Source organism: Microtus pennsylvanicus, chromosome 1, assembly GCF_037038515.1.
Source record: "Microtus pennsylvanicus isolate mMicPen1 chromosome 1, mMicPen1.hap1, whole genome shotgun sequence".
NCBI classification, from domain to species: Eukaryota; Metazoa; Chordata; class Mammalia; order Rodentia; family Cricetidae; genus Microtus; species Microtus pennsylvanicus.
In genome coordinates, this window is record NC_134579.1 from 191,896,485 (window position 1) to 191,918,131 (window position 21,647).

At 40.1% G+C, this 21,647-nt stretch overlaps 1 protein-coding gene across 2 annotated transcripts in view; it reads left to right on the top strand.

The window, feature by feature from the left end:
- The first annotated feature begins 7,575 nt into the window (after positions 1-7,575).
- Positions 7,576-21,647, top strand: part of Pde7b (phosphodiesterase 7B) — a 314,676-nt gene continuing 300,604 nt past the window's right edge. The window contains exon 1 of one of the 2 annotated variants that reach the window (XM_075947938.1): positions 7,576-7,983. In XM_075947938.1, the coding sequence (XP_075804053.1) occupies positions 7,963-7,983 (21 nt within the window). In that variant the 5' untranslated portion in view covers positions 7,576-7,962. The remainder of the gene's footprint in view (positions 7,984-21,647) is intronic. The other variant, XM_075947946.1, reaches the window with a different exon arrangement.

Consider the following 21,647-nt stretch of genomic DNA (forward strand, 5'->3'; position numbering starts at 1 on the left):
AAACAGAAATTTTTATGATCCAAAATACAAAGGCTTTCCATCACACCTGACATGCCAGGATTCTTGCAGTCTATCACCTGGGGCGGGGAATGTTTGGGGGAGGCAGGAAGGCAAGAACTTGAGCCAAAAGAAGGAGCAAAATGAGGCTTCCCCTATAGACTTCCTTCACTCTGAGCCCCATTCACAGAAATTTGGTATCCATGGAGACAAATGCAGTGCATGCCGAGGTTACATATCAGCAGACACAAAAGGCTATCTATCCGATCTGATGCTGTGTGGAGGATCAGCAGTGAGAACATGTTTGGGAAAAGTACTGAATAATTAATCGAGTACCTGTCTTGTATAGAGAACCACAGAAGTACAAGGGAAAATAGGATTAAAAGTATACCACAAATGATACTCAGTATGGCATCCTTTATTTCCATGTAAGAGTCTAGACAACCTTCAGCATTCTGGTTTTTTTAAGGCTCTCATACGTCTTTGGACGTATGAGAAGATGTTCCTGTTGTGAATTTAGATTTTATTCACTGATAGAGGAGAAGCTGATAGGTCCACTGATTTTCACATCAATTTTCCATCAACCTCATTTTCATCAGTTCAATCATTACACCGCTATATACTGATGGTCTACTAACTGTAGAGTGCTGTGCCAAACAGTGGAATTGCAGAGAAAGCTATAGATTTGAACCATTGGTCTTAAATATGTTTAGTTCCAAATGATGATTCATTATTGGATACTTAAGAATACAATATGAAAATAATGATTTGTTTTTAATAACTAGAAGATTCCTGAAAAAAATAAAACAAACTGTGGGTTATCTTCTGTTCAATGAGATTCAGTTTTTGATGCTCTGGGAGAGCTAGCTATTTTAAGGTACTTGTACAGTTAGCAATCAAACTCCAACACATTATTTGATCTTTTGCACTGAAAGTTCTCTTAATGTTCACCAATTTTTTAATGGCTCAAAAACTCGGCATTTTCAAATACCATTTTTTTTTCAAAAAGACCATAAGTGAAATCTCAGTTTTAAATGTATAAATATAATTGGCATGAAAAAATTTTTTATAACTTTGCAAACAGTATAATTACCAGATCACCTTAATAAGTTTTCTTTTAAAATAATTATGTCAATGTTGAATAAATAAACTACTTAGTGATACAGAACACTAATCAATGAGAAAAAATTATAAACATTGGAGAAATGCATCGTTATAACAAATACACTAGCTGAACAACACAACAAAAATTATTTTTTAGATGTGGTCTTACCATGTATCCCTCACTGGCCTGGAATTCAAACTAGTCTCAAATTGTGCTGGGATTAAAAGGATATTCCACCGCACTTCTAATTTCTTAAAGAGAGAATGTTTGCCAAAGTCTTTGCTCTAGGATCTATGCTCTGAGGTGAGTTAATATGCCAGGGCTGCTGTAGCAAAATACCCAAGACTATGTGTCTTGAACAACAGAAGCTTATTTAACAGTTCTGAAAAACAAAAGTCCAGCACAATTTCTACTGAGGGCTCTCTGCTTGAAGTAAAGACACCTCTATGTATATCTTCACATGGTTGTCCTTCCAGGTCATCTGTGTCCTCATCCTTACAAGTATGTCTGTGTCCTCATCCTTCCATGTCATCTGTGTCCTTATCTTCCATGTCATCTGTGTCCTTCCAGGTCATCTGTGTCCTCATCCTTACAAGTACATCTGTGTCCTCATCCTTCCATGTCATCTGTATCCTTATCTTCCATGTCATCTGTGTCCTTCCAGGTCATCTGTGTCCTCATCCTTACAAGTACATCTGTGTCCTCATCCTTCCATGTCATCTGTGTCCTTCCATGTCATCTGTGTCCTCATCCTTACAAGTGTCTATGTTCTTGTCTCTCCTTATAATAACACCAGCCATATGGATTGGAGCCCAACTTCACTGCAATCCTACATTAATATCTTCATTTACCATCCTTCTAGTCAAATTACCTTGTATTTAATCTCCAGAAGAAACAAGATTCATCTTCACCCAAGTGCCCTTGTTTGTAAGTGCTGGCATCTCAACCAGAAATTTTTCTGCATCCTTGGCACCCTTCACTTCTACTGAAACACCTTCTGCTCATCTCAGGCATCCTTTCCTCTTTACATACATCCTCTCATGTACCCTTCAGATTTCACCTCAAATTTAACTCTACTGAGTGGTGTTCCTTTTGTCCATGTGTTACTTTCATTGGTTAATAACGGAACTGCTTTGGGCCTATAGCAGAGCTGTAGGGGAACAGAGGCAGGTGGGGAAAACTAAATGGCATACTGGGAGAAAGGAGGCAGAGTCAGAGGGATGCCATGAAGCTGCCTAAAGACAGACGTGCTGAAAATTTGCTGGTAGGTCACGGATACACAGGTTAATGGAGATGAGTTAAATTAATATGTAAGAGTTAGCCAATAAGAAGCTAGAGCTAATGGGCCAAGCAGTGATTTCATTAATGCAGTTTCTGTGTAGTTATTTTTGAGTTAAACTAGTCAGGCAGCTGGGACAAACAAGCGGGCCCTCCTCCAACAACCAAGAGAAATACAATTGTTAAGATCAGAGTCTACCTCTATCCCAGAATTTCCCTATGAAATTATTCAATCCTTTATTGTAATTATAGGTCTTTATCCATCACAAGATTACTTTGCTAGTAAGACTATGGTAATTTCAAACCCCTACTTAAGAGCCTCCAATAATAATATTCCCCAATGTTTAACATTCAAATTCCTTTTTTCTTTTTGTCATTTCACTAAACTGTCCCATGGAGGCATAACACATTTTTGCCTTTCCCACATCTTTATTTCTATCATTCTGAACCTATCAGTCAGTCCCTGTGCATAACACATGTCTTCCTGCTTAAGGACAAAGCAACTCTCTCACACACCAAGTCTTCCCTAATTTTCCTGAGCATGCTCTTTCCTTTTTCTGAATTTCTGTTGTCCTTTTTCTTCCTTAGGGGCATTTGTTGCCTCTTCTTCTCGCTGCTATGGAGACGTGTCTATTAAAGGAGATGCCAAGAGAAGGACTTTCAAAGACAGAGACCACATTCCATCAATCTCTGTACTCCCAATAGTGCGCTGAGCATATGGTACTGGATTCTTCCACAAACACTTATTCAAAAAGGGTTTTATGAATGAATTTAACATCTGTACTCTGAGAAATTCCATCATGCTGGAGTACAGCGAGAGAAGAATTGTGCTTTTAAATCTCTCAATAGAGAACATACAGAGCTGAATTATAAAGGAAGAAAAAGAGAATGGTCATTCCTCTGAATCATGAGCTATTTAAGAAAGAGATTAAGAAAGGAAATGAAAAGGTTTAAAATAAGGTCACTCCTTTTAGATTATTTTTATAAGTAATAAATTGCAAAAGATATCATCATGTCAAAGGATGTTCTCCAAAGTCAATTCCAACGTATGTGTTTTACAATGGAGCCCACAGAACAAGTGTTTCATAGTTTAACTTCAGTAACCTTAGCATTGATATTCCTCTGTTTGGTGGAGTCAGACAGAGACCAATAGTTATTAAGTAATATCAATGCAGATATATCTTTATATGTACCCTTAATTTTTTTCTCCAGCATAAGTGATTCATGGCAGAGAGCAGAGAATGAATGACCACCTCTAGGAACCATAGGCAGATAGATATATTAAAATCAGGAAGATTTTTTTCCAATGAAAATGTAGCTGAAAGCCAATGTAGATAACCAACATCGATGACTTAAGACAGAACGGAGAATTGACCAACCACCATGACTGCATTAGCTTGCCTGCGGTGCCATAGGAAGATAGCATAGATGGGCTTGGCTTACACAAGAGAAGCCTATTGCCTCCCAGCTCTGAAGACTGAAAGTCACTTCCAGCAGAGGTCGTATCTGGAGGAGACTCTTCCAAACTGTCAGACAGCAACCTCCTTTCTACCCTCACGACAGAGAGGGGGTCGAGACAGAGAAACTAACTCTTCTATCTTCTACGACCTCCCACCAGCCCTGTTAGATTGAGGCTCTGCTACTACAACTCACTTCGCTTTAACAGCCTTTGTAAAAGCTGTGTTTCCAAGTACAGGAAAAATAGGGCAAAGACTCCAATATACCAGTTTGGATGACAAGGGGGCAAAATTCGCTCCAGTGTTCTGACGTGGAACTCGACACCTGAGAAACCATTATCTCGGTTGTTCAGTGCCTCCATGGCTTCTTGATATCCTTGTCCCAGATCTGCCTCATGCTCCCAGGAACTAAATCTCAGAGGATATAGACACGCAGCCCTTGGGCCTCTTCTGATTTACTGATTACTCTCACATACTCCCCCTTGTTGTCAATAGTATTTCTTTTATCCCCGGCTCTCCAAAATTCTAAAGGAACTGCCTACAGGACTCTTCTATTTGGATGTCTCACAAGTGTGGTAAATGCAATCCGCAGTCTGTTCCCACTGCTCAGACTCCGTCTCCAGTTTCTCATCTTACTTAACAGTACAAGATCCACTTTTATCAAAGACAGAAATGAGTCTAATTTCCAGGGTTAATTCTCTGTTTTCATCAAGCCTTCACTTTACCATTTTGATCACTGAAATATTTCATCAGCCTTCCAGGACACCATCCTGTCCTGACTTTTCTGGGATCTCCTGGTGGCTTCGCCTCAGTCTGTTTTGCCAGTTCTTCCTGGTGATTTGGCAGCGGAATGCCCACGTCCTCACTTTCTGAACTCATTCCTTTAACACTCTGGTCTACTGCTGGCCATATGTATAAATAACAACTTACAAAGTCATGAGGACAGCCTACAATGTACCCTGAACTCTGGCCTTATCTAGTCAACTGCCTAACCGTTATCTTTATGTAGCAATCACACTGCAAAAGCTAAAGTATTAAACCCTTATCTTCACCTCAAAACTCCTTCCACCGCTGTCTCTTAATTAGTATTAGCTCTCTTTCCACTTGGCCGAACCCTAAATTTTAGAGGAAACCATTGCTTCTTCTTGCTGAATCCCTCCCTTAGGTGTATAATCCAATCCATTTACTGTAATATTGCCTTTAACATCACAATGTATACCAAAGGCAACCACTTCTAATCATGTCCACCAAGAGCATCCTAGTCAATACCACCATGATCTTTGACTCAGCACAACAGTTTCTTTGTTAGACTCCTTTCTTCCATATTGGTTTCACATAACTGCCAGAAGGACCATGGTAAAATTAAATCAGGTCTTCTTATTCCTCTACTTAAAGCTCCATTTCAATGAGAGTAAATGTTAAACTCCTTACAGTGACTTAGAAAACCCTACATGGCTTACCTAGTGCCATTGCCATCATCTGTACCTTACCAACCAATTCACCCCGCAGAGCCTTTGCATTTAATGCTGTTCCTCCTGTCTGAATGCCATTTCATTGCTCTTCCTTTGCCAACCTCAGCTTTGAACCCCAATATCCTCTCACGTTGAGACCTTTCTGGGATACTTGATTGACCACAAACTCTTATCTGACCTACTGTCTTCTTATATTCTCAACAATATATTACCATTCCATATCCTAAACAACTTTACATTTATTAAGAAAACTTATTCTAGGCAGAAGAATCCAAGTTTCATGAGGACAATGATTCTTCAAGCAGTCTTCCCTGTATTAGTAAATTATGACTCTTTGCTCAAACCAATCTCCAGGGAGTTGTTCTTGATTCCCCTTTTGTACTGTAAGTCTTTAAGCTGTGCCATTTCGACATGCAAACACACAGAGCCTCCCAGAATCTGAACCTTTCACCTCTACATGACTCTTATCCAAGTTCAGGCTATGATACTTTATCACCTCCCAAGTGCAGTGGGATTCATCATTGGTCCAATGCTTTTGCTTACCCTCAGAAGAAGTCTATCTTAGGACTCCCCTTTCTGGAATGCACGTCCCATTCTTCCTAATCTGGTCCTAGGCATAGCTCCATGAAGCCATTCCCACACATCCTCTTTCTTCACTCTCCTAGCCGTCCAACTCCCTTTCCCAGTCTTTAACTATGCCAGGCATGGACCAGGAATGCAGAGGCGCATGTGATATGCTCCCTGCCCACATTCGGACCTCTGCTCTAACTTGTTTCATCAGAGTGCTTCCCAGATCATGACACCCAAAATAGCAAGCACACTACACATGAACTACACGCAGCTCCAGCTCCTATCTTACTTTACTTTAAAGTCTTTCATACAGCCTAAAATTCGCATATTTACTTTATTTTTAGTGTTAGGGTTTTTTGGTTTGTTTGTTTTTAATTCAGAATCTCACTTAGTCACCCCAGGTGACATTGAACTAATGACCATCCTTCCTCAGCCTCCCAAGTCCTAGGATATTATACAGGATTTTTATCGATTCTTTAATCACCTACCAAAATACAGATTATGAGAAAGAAAGTACTATATTCACTACGTGTCTTCATCACTAGGATTAGAATCCGCTGGGTTTATAAACCTTAGTACCTAAAATCATATAAATAAATACCTTATTTCTCCAAAAAGAAAAAAAAACAAACAATAAAAGATCATGTTCATTTCTGAAAAGGGACTTGGGTCTTTTCAAGTACTGTGTCTATCCCTAAAACATCATCTTCACCCAGATCAAAAGAGACATCTGATTCTACTGGATGAGTCACGTGCTCCCTTTCTAAGCCTGTCAGCAGTGTGGGATTAGCAGGGAAAGACATGAAGCCCAAAGGCAGAGGAGGAAATGAAAAATAGGTTTTCCTCATAGAATCCAGAGTGGGGATGGAGTGGGGAGGACCCGGGGGAAGCAGAAACAACAGATGGGAACCACAGAGATTTCCAAGAGTGGGAAGAGAAATGCAGGGATTAGCTGGGGCCCCTGGCAGAGGAGGTGTCCCTAAATAACTGTACCTTGGTGCACTCAGGCGAGGGCATGTCTGCATGGCCTCACAGTGTCCTGCCTCTTCAGGGACTTTTGTGAGGAATGAGCTGGAATCTCCCTATTTTAATAATCCCGAAGCTTTGCCTCAGAAGCTGTGGGAAGGTGGGAGAAGCAGGGGCCACCAGCAGCCAGGGCCACGTGGATTCTGTTCTTCCTAGGTCCTGCTAAGGTTCGCCGGCTCATTTGCCCAAGTCCACATGCTTAGCTCTAGATATTTATTAACAATTCATTATTTTAGGTAAGGGTAAACATGAACGAGCTCAGAATTAAGCCACAAGCTGTCGAGTGTGCATATGCACATTAACTCACCCATGGCAAAACAGAAAGCTCTCCGCTATCGCTTGGCTCAGCGTGTTTTGTTTTTGTTTTTTGAAATTATTTTAAACACTTAACCCCAAGGTATTTAAACTGTTAAAAAAATTGTTTCTGAATATTAAAAAAAATCTTTCTTAGGTTCTCCTGAGAGTGGGGCACCCCAGCTAATCACACACACACACACACACACACACACACACACACACACACCCTTTCCATAGTACAGTACTTTAAAATTAATAGCACATGCAGAGGAAAAACTAAACCCTTTGACGTCACTCTTGAAATGAGGAAACATAAACAGAAAAGGCTCCACTCCAGTAAGCTGCCGGCGCAGAAGCCGATTGGTCTCTGGTTTTCCTTGCCTGTGGCAACTGACAGCAGCACCTCCCAGCCTCGCAGGCCGGCTGCCTGCTCACCCAGCCAGTCGCTTGCTCCGGGCACTGCAGCAAGCTCGGCTCTGTCCCAGCACTTGTCTGGGAGAAAAGTGGTGCCCTCACCCAGAGAGAGCCTGGCTCTCTACCTCCCTTCTCTCTCTCTCGGGCTCTCTGACTGCTTTGGCGTATCTTTCGTTCTTTCCTTTTTTTTTTTAAAGTATTTTCTTTTTCTTTTAAAAATTTACATAATTATCCTCCTAATCCTGGATGAAGTTGCTGGATTCTGCAGCACAAGTCTTCATGAACAAACCACACCGCTCAGAGATTCCCCGGCTTTCAAAGGTCACAGAACTGCCACTATGGTTAAATGTCTTGTTTAATGGTTGAGGTATGTACAACAAATTTCAGCGCAAGTTGATTTTCCTTGAGAGTACAGAGTCACAGGGAGACGCCAGGGTTTTGGTTTTGGTTTTTATTGAAAATGGACCCGGACCTCTATTCATGTGTGTTTGTGTGTGTGTATCTATATTATTTTTGTCTGTGATTGTTCCTACAGCAACCAGCTTTTGAATTTCCTTCCTTTTTTTCTAAGCGAACTGACTGAGCATTGTCACTTGCCCTGAATTAACTCTTTGAGGGCAGCAGGGTCTAGCAAGATTCCTGGCAATTCTCTGCACTTTAAGTCCCCATGGAGGAGACCCCCTCCTCTGTATTTTTAAATAAATGCAATATTTCTTCTCCGTTGTTAATTTTAGAATTGGGTCGTTTTGGGTAGAACGTGGCAAGAAAATGTTGGTGAAGGGTTGTGAACCAGTAGAGGAGAAAATCAGCTTGGTTGGTTTGTTGTTGTTTTATGGGTTTTTTTCTCTGTCTTTTTTTTTTCTCTTGAGTTTGTCATGTTGGTCAGTAGCAGACCTCAAGCTGAAGACAGTGGTAGAACAGAAAGGAACAGCTGGTAGTGAGAGGGAACACAGAATAATGGGTGGGGGTGAATTGTTGAGGGGGAAAAAATCCACTTTATCATCTTGCTACAATTTATAAAAAAAACCTATTTTCAGTCTCAAAGCTAACAGAGGAGATGTAAGTACAGAGTTATGTGGCCAGTGATTTAGGTCTTATTATTTACAAAGGAAAACAAAACTTTATTATCACTGTAAGATTGGGTAATTATCTCTTCCTGAATGGGTTGAAAGTCGAGTTAGATATTTAATTAGAGACTTAAGTGATGGAGCCTGGGGACTAATTAATCACCTAAAAATTCAGCTCCGCATGTGCTCTGGCCAGAGACACCATTGCAAGAAAGGAAACACAAGCCAAACACATGCATTTGTGTACGGTAGCTGCTGCAGAAGTCACAGTTGAACACAGGGCTGACATTTTCGGTCACACATTATTACGTGTCTGAGGGGACCTTGCTGAGAATCAGCCCTGTCTAGCATTCAGTTTTTTTTTTATAAGAGCAATTCACACAATACACAGCTAACATGGACTTCTTTATCTGAGAGTTATGCAATAGCAAATGAGACAGGATTGTTTGAAACCATTCCCTCGCTCCAAAATTTCTAACTCGCTCTCCTTAAAGTTTCCATTCTCAATGCCGAGAACTAGAAACCTGTGAAACTGGGTCATATCAGTAGCACCGTGAGGCAAGGCTCAAACACACAGTGCACTTGAAGGGGTTAACAGAATTAACTGCATAAAGCACCTCGTTAAGGACAGGAAAAATATTAGCTCTGAATTGCAGGGGATGTGCTGCGAGTGGACAATCGCTTTTCTGCAGCGCCCGGTGGGAAAACAAGGACGTTGTGTGTTGCAAATGCATAACTGCAGCTCCTCCCTTTCCTCAGCTTTATCTTTTATTACTGGCTGCTGAAACAAAGAAGGGTGTCAGGGGTTCCCTCTTGATTGGCATTTGCTCTAGTAAAATGAAGTCCTTTTTATCGCAAGCAGAAACTCAAAGTTAACTAGCGACAACTTCCAAATCCAAATCCTCTTGATAAGGCTCTCTACCTGACTGAACTGTCTGATTTCCGAGGGCCCCACTAACTAGTGTGTGCCGAAACCAGGGAAGAGGGCTGTTTCGGCAACAGTCACTTGGAGAAACTAATTTTTGAAGAAAGTTACTTAGGACAAGGGTGGAAAAATCCAAGATGTATCAGAGACAGGCATCAGTTTAAAGAAAATAATGACACCAGGACACCTTTTAACACCTTCCACAGTGTGTAACACAAAGCCACCCATTGTTGGGGTGGAATAAAAACCCGAGCTTAAAACTGTTTGCTGAGAATTCACCCAACATACATTGTAAATTATCTAAGTAATTTTAAACCTGAAATTTTTTTAACCGCTTTGAGAAATGTTTTTGGTGTTAAATCCAGCTTAAAATATAACCTGGAAACTGTCAATGATCAAGACAAGGGCATTCCAAACGTCGGCTCGTGCTCTTTTTCAGCCAAAAGGATGTCGTACACGCAAAAGTGAAATGACCAAGCTTCCCCAAGTGGGCATGTGCCACCTGGAAAGGCCTCTGCCCAGTAATTATTCTAACTTGTTGTTTGCCAAGCTCAAATCACAACGGAAACTGCTTGTTGATTCATGGAACATAGTGCTGGAAGGAATTTATTAAGCAAGAAGTTATCCAACGCCATGTCTACAAGGGCTTCATTATATAAAAGACAGCTGTCAAATTTAAGGGTCAGAGAAGATTTGAGATTATCTAGGTAACAGCTATTTTTTTTCTCTCTTCGCTTTTCAAGGCAAAGTTTCTTTGTTTAGCCTTGGTTGTAATGGAACTCACTCTGTAGACCGGGCTAGCCTCGATCTCACAGAGATCTGCCTGCCTCTGTCTCCTGAGTACTGTCTCCTGTGATACCACCTGGAGGTAATAGCTATTTTATCTGGTTTATCTCACACTGCTGAAGTCATATATGTAACGTAGGATGGAACCCTCTGTGTCCATGAACGGTCCAAAGAATTCGCCATCCTGAGGGTTCAGTTCACATATCCCAAAGAGCTATTTGGTAAAGTAGGAATCTTTTTTAGTAGGTACACCTCCTGGAGGAAGAAAACTTTGGCATTTGAAGATTTGCCTGGTCCCTTGCACAGTGGTGAGGCCATTGCTGTAACTACTTTCTGGAAGTGGCATCTTAGTGTTCCCAACATTTTCGTTCACTCACTTTCCCCAGAAGAATGGCCTGGGCGGGCACTCAGCACCAGGTCTCTCCAGGCATCCTTGCTTTCATTCATGATTCTCAAAGCATCCTTGCTTTCATTCATGATTCTCAAAGCATCCCTGCTTTCATTCATGATTCTCGAAGCATCCTTGCTTTCATTCATGACATGTTGCCTACTTGGTTTCTTAGTAGACTTTAAAGTGCTCGATGATGAGATTTGAGGAAAAGAAAAAGAAAGTAACTGTAGAGATCCAAACTGACTAAATGTCTAGATACAAGGCATATTTAGAAACTTGACTAGCAAGAAGAAAATGTGTCAATCTTTCAATGTTAAATCAAGGCACTTAAAGCCCCGCCTCCAAGGAGTATTTAACCGTTTAAACAGGTTAACATGCAATTAGGAGAGTGATTACACGAAATCTGAAAAAAAAAGAGGGGGAAAAAGCAGTGAATGGGGACCAGAGAACAGGATGAGCAGACTTGTAGGCAGCAACTAGCTGACGGACACTAAGCTATTCAGTTATTCTTGACCTTGTTTCTTCATCTGTGTGAGGAGCTGGTTGGATTAGATTATTTCTAACATCCCTGTATGCCAAACTTTTTTTTTTAAATAGTCTTTTCTAATTTTACATACCAATCCCAGTTCCCACACCCTCCCCTCCTCCTGCTCCCTCCACCTTCCCCCAATCTCACCCCTATCCACTCCTCAGAGAGGGTAACGCTTCCCATGGGGAGTCAGAGTCTAGCACATTGCCTTGAGGAAGGACTAAAGCACTTCCTACTATATCTAAGATAAGCAAGTTATCCTTCCAAAGAGAATGGGTTCCAAAATAGGCCAAGCTTTTTATACTGTTTTAGTTTCAACCAGAGGCTTGGCTTTTTTGGGAGGAGGGATTGCTTTGTTTTAAAACATTTATTCATATGTATGTGTGAAAGTATCAAGCTTTTATTCACAAAGTATCAAAAAGAAACTACTGTTGCTACTCAGTATGTTTCTTAACCTGGAGTGAATGCAAAAAAAAAGGCTGGGGCTAAGAAGGTGGCTCTGTGGGGAAAGTACTTGCTGAGCAAGTTCAGATCCTCCACAACCAGATAAAAGCTAGATATAGCAGCACGCATCTATAACCACAGTACCTAAAGCACAGACACAGAGGGATGGTGGGGGCTTGCTAGCTAGCCAACATAGGCAAGCTCCAGGTGGGAAAAGGGTCTGTCTCACAAAACAAAACAACAACAAAAACAAGATAAAGAGCAATAAAGGAAGACACTTGAGTTCAAGCTCTGATCTCCACATGAACACATGCGTAAGCATGTGCGCACGCACACACACACACACACAAGTTGGGGAGGGAGACAGTGAGAAGAAAAGGCTACATAAAGAAAACAGCTGAATGCAAGTTAGATTGCAAGAAGTGAATTTTTATCCACCTAGGTGTCTACTATGATCAGGGTGAAAATGTTGGTATTCTTTTGCAGTGACAATTTTAAAGAGTAGCGCGCTGAGAAGAGCCCAGATTTTGCCATAATTTGACTTCTTCTCCAGCCTGAGATGGAGAATACAACTCATGCATTAGGGTTTTCCTCTGCATCCCTCAAGTTATAGGAAGAACCTTTTGAGAGTGTTGAAAGCAGCCCGGGGTTTCAACAGCCTTTTGAGGAGGACTGGCAGCCATGATGAGTTGAATTCTGATGTAACGTGATATCCCTGCTGTGGGGAGCACCCTCTGTCTGGAAGCTCCTGACAGTGGTTCCAGAACTTTCAAGGATCACTTATGTGAGTTTGTGGGGGCCTCGGCTTCCTTGTCTTGACGGCTGTTTGGTGGCTTTTCCTTTCCATCCCATGATCTATCTGCTCTGAAGAGATTTCGTGCTGAGCCATTAGCAAGGGCCGAGTTCTCCACCTCGCCAGTCAATCTCACCACTTCTTTCCACGCTTTACCGTTACTTAGCTAAACCCATGTGATTCTACCTCCAAGATGATCACATCACCAAGGAAAAGCAAAAGCAATCACGAGCCCTGGGTGGGTATGGAGAATTTCCCCCAGAAAGACCGTCACTCCGCTGGGAAAGTTCCTCCTCCTTGCCGTATTTCTCTCCTGTAAAGTGGTACGCCTCCATGCTGGAGCAATTCTTGAAACAGCAAAGGGGTGTGGTTTCTGTTTCCTGGAGATGAGACATCAATGTTATAACACAAACATCTTTATTGTAATTGTTGGTTATTCTAAAGAGCCTATATTTTTCCTTTCCTTGGCATTGCTTCTACTCCAATTGGGTTTTCTTTACAGAATAGCTGAAAACAAGTTGATAACAAAGTTGGGCGGACTCTCAGGGGGAGGAAAACCTTCTGGAGAGTTGGCTGTTGGCTGTGTATCCCCCGTGAGGCTGTGAGCCCTGATATAGGCATGCTGGCTCATCTGACTGGCTGCCTTTGATGTAGCTCAATTATCCTTCTCCAGACACTGGTACATTCTCTGTGTCTAGAACCAGCAGGCATCTCTGCCAAGTAAGGGCTTACAATCCATAGTCGAATAATGGATGGTAAGGAACAGGCTTTTCATTTCAAATAAACCTAAAAACAGCATGACAGCACACAGAAATCTGTAAAACACAGGTAATTCTTAATAATATTCAGTAAAGACCTCAATATTAAAAACTCTAAATCCTATCAACAACAGTCTGCATTAAGATTTATGTACAGTACAGAGTATGACATTGACAGCTGAAGTCAGGCCTCCAGTAGTTTTGTCCAGCATGAAGAGTTCTGCCTCCTACCCCTCCCTCTGTCCCTCCTCTTCCTTTTTCCCTTCTTCCCCTCCTCTTTCCCTCCCTCTCTAAATTGTTTCTCCTCTCTCCTCCCCTCTCTCTTTCATCTGTAAGGGGAAGATGAACGAAATGAAGTGTGACAATGAGGTTTTGGTGGGTTTTCTTTATATAATATTTAGAGTAATATTTGCTTTAATTTTCTTTTTTCTAGCAATTGGTGTGACCATCTAAGGAACACCTAAGAGTTAGGATTCTGTATCTTCCTCTGTCTAGTATGGGATGTCAGGCCACAACTGGTCAGGGATAAGGAGCATGCTTCTGTGAGCCCAGGCAGAGGTTGGGATGCAATTATGAGCTTGGTCAGATCTTGATATCTAGAGCAAATAATAATCAATGGTTCTCATACCCTTTAACTCTATCATATTAGCATAAAAATGTAATGAGTTTTGCATTTTTTGTCATATAAAAGTCAAAAACTAGCCAGGTGGTGATGGTGCACACTTTTAATCACAGCACTTGGGAAGCAGAGGAAAGAAATCTCTGAGTTTGAAGCCACTGAGTTCCAGGATACCCAGGGCTACACAGAGAAACACTGTCTTGAAAAACAAACAAACAAAAAATAAAAAACTAACTGAACCCAATAATAAATGGATTATTATTATTTTATATTCTTTTAATAAAATATCACTGTTACTTAAAAGAATGAAGTAGACCTGCATACGAAAGATCAGGAGTGATTTTCCAGATCTATAAAACTGGGAAAAATCTACATTGACATCTGTACAAATAGGCAAAACATTGGTACATTCTCAGAGAAAAATCTCTGGAAATTTAGATAAAAAGTGTAACAAATGAATGCTTCTAAAAGGAAAACCTGAAATGTAGAGGAGAAAGACAGTTTTTATGAATTCAGTGGAGTTGTTCACCTTTTCCCTATAGGCTTATGACATTTACAGCCGAAATCATTTTGGTATTATGTTTGTGACACTGTGTGGTATTGACGTTGAAAACAAAGTTAGAAGATGAAGGAAAGAAGGCTTTCCATTTGGCTTTGACTTTATTTCATGAGCTTTTGAAAATGACAGAAAGAGAGAACACTCTAGAAGAGTCATGGACAGGAAAACAGAGAAAACCCAACGGTCCAGCTTCAGTCACTTTGGGGCATGAATGGCCCTCAAGACTTGATTTCCTTCAGTATAGAATGAGGAGCTTTGTCAAGACCAAAGTTCACTTAACTTGCTGTGGTGCTCATGAAAACATTTTGACTAAACCAATATATGTTATATATTGTACTGGTTTGAACATATCAGTTAAATTACCTGTTTTAAAATTGGTTCAGTTACGCTTAATTTTTCAAATTAGTGAAACACAGAGAGCTTATAATTTTCTCAGATTGTCTTGAAGGAAACTATATGTCTTAGGCAAACATTTAAAATAAATTTAAATCATAATATCAGTTATTTAGAAAACATTATATTAATATGTTCATATCGTAGGTATACCAACAACTGATGTTCGTTCTGTTTCAATATGATTTATGCATTTCTTGGTTTTCCATGAGAAAAACAAATACCTACCTTCATTTCCCTTTCTCATTACACCAGTCTCCAGCTGCGTGCAGTGAGAAGAAAGAACTCAGTCATTCTCAAGTGTAGACAGCATTCTCATGAGAGGAGATGCCCGGCACGATGGAGGTCTAAAGAATGCCTCGATTTAGAAAAGGTCACTAACTCTCAGAGGAGTTGCTTCCGGTGTGGCACACTGTGGCCTCTCTCTCCGTCCTTCACACTAGTGTCCTCATTTTTTTCAAAGAAAGGAAAACACGATTTCAGTTTGGCTTTTAGTTCAATTCGGAAATTTTAGTCATCATGGAACACATCTAGTAGCTTTATTTCCTCCTTCCTGGGGTCTTTTTATTCCTAGAGAGAGGAATAATTCAGATGAAACAAAAAAGAAGTGGGAGTCTATGGAATGGCTCTCTTGGGCCATAATGACAATCTGACACATTCTTCTCTTCTGTTAAAAGTCATTGTACTATAAAGATGCTTCAAAAGCTTATAAATACAACAACTCATACATATTTCTCTCTCTTTTTAACCGATCCTGATACCTCAGTGCTTGTGTGTAGTTTCGAGAGACAATTATGGGGCACAGGCCTTCTCAGACTTGAAACACAGAGACAAAGGAGAGGTCAGGGGTCAGCACTGGTCTAGCAGCTGTGAGGTCCTGGGTTTGGCCTCCAGCATCTCTGGGGAAACCTTTTAATGTCTATACTCATGTCAGAACTAACAGGTAACTAAGAGGTCATAGTGAATTCCCAAACATTCTCCCCTCTAAGGCAAAGCTTTTAAAACTAAACACACCATATATTTATTGAAGTAAATGGCAAATTGTAATTTAAAATAAAATAGGTTTAAGTGACATATTTTTGGAGAGAAAAGGAAAAGAAAGAGGATAAAAAGAAGATCCACTCATTTTTTTTTTAAAAGAGCCCAGAATTTGTAACCTAAAATCCGAGGTTTGGGTTCTGGATGCAAGAATGATTGATACTCTTGGCAAGGTATTTAGCATTTTTGGTTTTCGCGTCTCTAAAATGTATCTTGCAGCAGGTACTTTTGGGCCCTCTAATTTCAGGCTTTCGTGTGTAATGAGTCACTTCACTCTTAACAAAAAGGACACAAGTCACTTTATTCTCACATCACTCTTGTTACGCAAGGACCAGCTGAGTTTATCCAAAGCAAGGCAATTGAGACCGAAAGGAATTCCAGCTCGTGGAGCCAGGGTTCCACTTCATTCTGGTGACAAGTTTCAGTTGTTCTTACACATTTTTAGTTCATCTCTACTCACACTAAGCACGACTTGGAAAACATTTTTAAAAATATTTATACAAAGCATAAGAGCATTTGTTTCCAAAAAATGTTAAAGCATTCTTCTAACTATATTTATACACACGAGGTTCCAAAATAAAGAGAAATTACATTATTTTATATTTAATGCCTTAGAAGTCGACACTTCAAACTTCAGGAAGGTGTTTGGCTATGGGGCATACAAGGATGCTCAGAGAACATTCTGTAGGGGGGTCATTCTTGTTCATGACTGTGTACAAGTTAACCTTACTCTACTGAGATGAAGGTGTATATGGTATGTCTCATAAAAGTGTAAAAGAGATGCAAAGGCTTTATTTGCTGAGTGTGTAGAGAAGGAAAGAGAGTAAGTGTGTAAGCCTACAGCACTGTGGGCTTAGATGAGGTCTTGGATTAGTATAAGGATAGTGCTGTGTTGAGTGCTTTAAGATAAATGCAATTTTGTTGCAGTTTGAAAGTTTCTCCTCAGAATTCATGTGCTGGAAGCTTAACTCCCAGGGTAACTATATGAAGAGGCAGAGCTTTGTAAAAAGTATTAAGTGCATGGGGTGTAATTCCCATGAAGGGGTTAGTGTTGCAGCCATTGGAGTGGCTGAGTTACCCCGAGAGTGGGTTGTTATAGACGTGCCTGGGTGTCACCTCCAGCCTTCCTAGGTGGCTTGTTATCACCTTCTGCCATGTTATAAGGTGTAGTGCCTGTTGCTCGCACCAAGCTCTTGAGATCCCCAGTATCCAGAATTGTAAGAATCCTTTTCTTTTTAAATTACCCATTCTCAAGTATTATGTGGTAGAAACAGAGAAAGATCTGTGTTGTTTTCTTGCCTTTTCTCTTCTTTATTAAACTATAGCACATATCACCTAAATTATAAATGTATTGATCATTCACTTACGTTTGGGAAATCTCTGTACCTCTGTGTGTTATTCAGGTTGCCAGAGTGTTGGTTCATGTCAGAATCTGGGATGCTGAGGTGGGAAGATTGCCTCAGTTTTTGAGGCAAGCATGGGATGTAAGTTCAAAAAAACCTGGATCATGTCTTAAGACCTCTTATTACTCAAATCAAGACAATGGATTTTTATATCATCACCATGCCAGAATCCCCTCGTGTCTTCTCCATCTTCACTTCGACATTGTGTCTTGAGACTTTGATGGAGGAAGGTCATTGGTTAAAAAAAATAAAGAAACTGCTTGGCTGGCCCTCATAGGTTAGAACACAAGGGGGGTGGAGAAAACAGAACAGAATGCTGGGAGGAAGAGGAAGTGAGCTCAGACTCGACAGCTCTCCTCTCGGGAGCAGACGCCTCAGGAGAGATGCCATGCCCTGCTCCCAGGCAGACACACGCGATTCAGCTCCAACCCAGAATGGACGTAGGCTAGAATCTTCCCGGTAAGCGCACCTTGGGGTGCAACACAGATGATTAGAAATGGGCTAAATTAATATGTGAGAATTAGCCTAGAAGAGGCTAGATAGAAATGGGCCAAGCAGTGTTTAAAAGAATACAGTTTGTGTGTTGTTATTTCGGGGCATAAGCTAGCAGGCGGCCGGGGTGCTGGGGATGCAGCCCCGCCGCTCCTATTACTACAAGACTTGTAAATTGTTTTTATATATTTATTTTTTGTTTCTTTTCATTTGTCCACTGTACTGTGTAAAGCCTTGAACTTGGTCCAGTTTCCTTTTTTCATTGATTATATTGAGCTACACCTTTTTCTCTGCTACCCTCCCTTCCACTCCCCTCCCCTTCAACCCTTTCCCATGGTCCCTATGCTCCCAATTTTCTTGTCTTTTTCTACTTCCCATGTAGAATACATCCATGTACGTCTCTCTTAGGATTCTCATATTTGTCGAGGTTCTCTGGGATTGTAAATTGTAGGCTGGTTTTCTTTGCTTTACATCTAAAAGCCACTTATAAGTGAGTACATATGACATTTGTCTTTCTGGGTCTGGGTTACCTCACTAATATGATGTTTTCTAGATCCATCCATTTCTTATACTATGGATAATGTTGGCCTAAATCTTTTGGTACAGGATCCGTCTATTTCTATTGAGAACATGCCTAGAAATGAAGTTGCTTGACTTTAGGAAATCACGTTAAATGTTAGTGGAAAATTTAATACTTCTCAAAGTTCTTATAAGAATGTACTCTATCACTAAGAGTCCTTTTCCTCCCTCATGTTCCACATCAGTACTTCTGTAAGGTATAGAGGAAAGGCCATCCTGTGCATCTTGCTGATTCCCTTTTCACAGGTATCACAAGCCTATAAATATCTTTGTTGTCAGATCCAGTCCTTCTATATTTTAGTTCTAAAAGATTCTTCATATTTCTTTGGTATCTTTGATTGTTCTAAGTGGCACAAACATCTTCCCTATTAGTGAAATTTCCTGTTTTATGCTTCAGTGTTATCTTGAATTCTTTACATTTCTACACAAAATTTTGAATTAAGATGCTTCACTACCACACCAACCAATCAGCAAGGCAAACAAACATTTGGGATACAGGTTTATCTGAGAGAATGATGTCTTCCCTGCGCATAGTATACCCCCTTCCATTTTGTAGATCTTTGTTACTTTTTCTCTTGCAGTACCTATTAGTAGGCACTTAGTAATTTGTTCTTATCTAAACAGCACCTCTCAGATTTCAACATTTTGCTTCCAATATACATAGAAATTATTTTTTGTGTGTATACAGTTTATTATCCATAAGCTTGCTAATGGCAATAAACCAATAAAAATTAGTTTGCTAATGATAATAAACTCAAACCTCCTGCATTCATTTAGAGTTTGTCATATTTACATGTGTTTATGACTGACTGATTGGGACTGGGTAACCTAGTGGGGAGCTTTGTTGCTGGAGAAGACTGATGTTGCCCATAGTTCTTCATCTAGGGACGGGGTCATGTGAGATTCCCCTCATCCATGTTGGCATGTCGATTAGTATTAGTATTCTTCAAGTCCTGTTTAGGTAACCATATTGTTGAGGTGTCCTTAGTATAGTTTCCCTGTCATATATTACAGACAATATTATGTAGCAAACATATGGTTCTTCATCTCTTACATTTTTTCTGCCTCCTCCCTTCTGAAATGTTTTCTAAACTTTATGTGCAAGGGTTGTATTGTCAATTGATCAATCAGGCTGGGTAGCCCACAGACAGGTGTTCTCAGCATTTTCTCCAATTTTGTGCTCTGCAGCTTTACTGAAAATATTTAACTAAATCTAATTTTTCTGGTAAAATCTGTAGAGTAGTTTAAGTATTGCATCATGATGTTTTCAAATGGGGATAATTTTCCTTCTTGACTGTTTTTGTTCCTTTTATATCTTTGTCTTGTCTTATTGATATCAGACTTTGAGCACAATAATGAATAAAAATGAAGATAGTAGTAACCCCTGTCTTCCAGAGTTTGGAAGAAATGTTTTCAATCCCTGCCCCAATTTAGTATAACACTGTCAGTTGATTTTTGAATAAACCTATTATTAAATTGAGGTATGTTTTGTCTTTTTCTAATTTCTGTAAGACATCATCATGCAGGCAGAGTGAGCTTTATCAAATACATTTTCTGATATATGGAGATGATCAGAAAATTTCATCCTTGAGATTACTTACATGGTAAATTGCATTCATTCATTTGTTCATTTTGGAACAACCTTGCAATGCAAAGATGAAGCTCCTTTGTCTTTTGTCATGATGCATAATCTTCTTGATTTGTCCTTGAATTTCATATACAAGTATTTTGTTGGGAATTTTTGTGTCTTTCTTCATCAGGGCTATTAAGTTGTATATTTTCTTCGTGCTGTTGTGTCTTGACTTGGTTTGGATATCAGGATAATACTGGCTTCACCAAATGAATTTGATGGGGATCCTTCCCTCCCTGTGTCACGGAACAATTTAAGAAGTGTCAGCGCCAGATGATCCTTAGAAGAGTATTAGAATTCAGCACAACTGTTCCCGGAATTTTTTTTTTTTGTGGAGATTGTAACTGAAGGTTTCTCTCATGCCTGCTAGTTCCCCCAAAAAAAACACCACTCTGAGGCTTAATATCAATTATAAACTGTTTTGCCTATTAGCTCAGGCTTATTATTAAATCTTAAAACTTAAATTAGATCTTATGACTTAAATTAACCTATTTTTATCATTCTATATTTTACCACAACACCCCTGGCTTGTTACCTCACATCTTGCTTCCCCAGTGGTTTCTGGTATCTTGCTAACTCTGCCTTTTTTTTTTTGCTATACCTTTGCTTGGATTTCCCACCTGACTTTATTCTGCCTGGCTATTGGCCAAATAATATTCTTCATTAACCAATGGTAATAAGACATATCACAACATACAGAAGGGCATCCCACATCAGGAGATAATTTTATCTACTCTCTCAATCTTATTGTTCCTCATGGACCTGTTTATAAATAATTTATGACTTTATTTCAGTAAACCTCATACATTTAGAAACTCATGGACATTCTCCAGTTTCTTGGAATATGAGTCTTCCTTGTATTCTGTTGTAAGAGAGCTGCTTGTTTGTTCCTGACTGCTCAGCCCCAAAATAATCACACTGAAGCTACATTATTTAAAACACTGTTTGCTGGCATATTTCTGGCTAACCCATATCCTAAATCAAATCTCCATTAATCTGTGTTTCGCCACTTGACTGTGACTTACTGGGTAAAGTTATATCCAGGGTCTGTCTCCAGAGGGGGCTACATGGCTTCTCCTTGACTCTGCCCTTCTTTCTCCCAGCTTACAGCTTAGTTTCCCCCACCTGCCTCTATTCCCTGCACAGGCCCAAGACGGTTTCTTTATTAACAAATGGTATTCACAGCATACAGGCGGAATCCTACATTTCTATTTGCTGGTGATCTTCTGGATTTCATAGGTTCTGTTGTTACATCTCCCTTTTTGCTCCTGGTGTCATTTATTTGGGTGTTCTCTCTCTCTCTCTCTCTCTCTCTCTCTCTCTCTCTCTCTCTCTCTCTCTCTCTCTCTCTTGGTTTGTGGGCCTAGAGGGTTATCAGTTTGGTTAATTTTACTTTTACAGAATTCCATAAAAAGATTATCTCCCCATGACAGCTGTAAGATGATGCCCTTCTCCCAGCAAAGTTTGTCCTCAGAGTTAGAGACATCAATAAGGGTTTATTATAACTGGTATAGGGTTGAGTTGGGGGTGGATATTATGTAGGCCTTGGGATTTCACTAAAAAAATTGAGTGGAATAATAGGTAGATATAATAATAATAGTGAGTAATAGAGTGAATACTTGTGA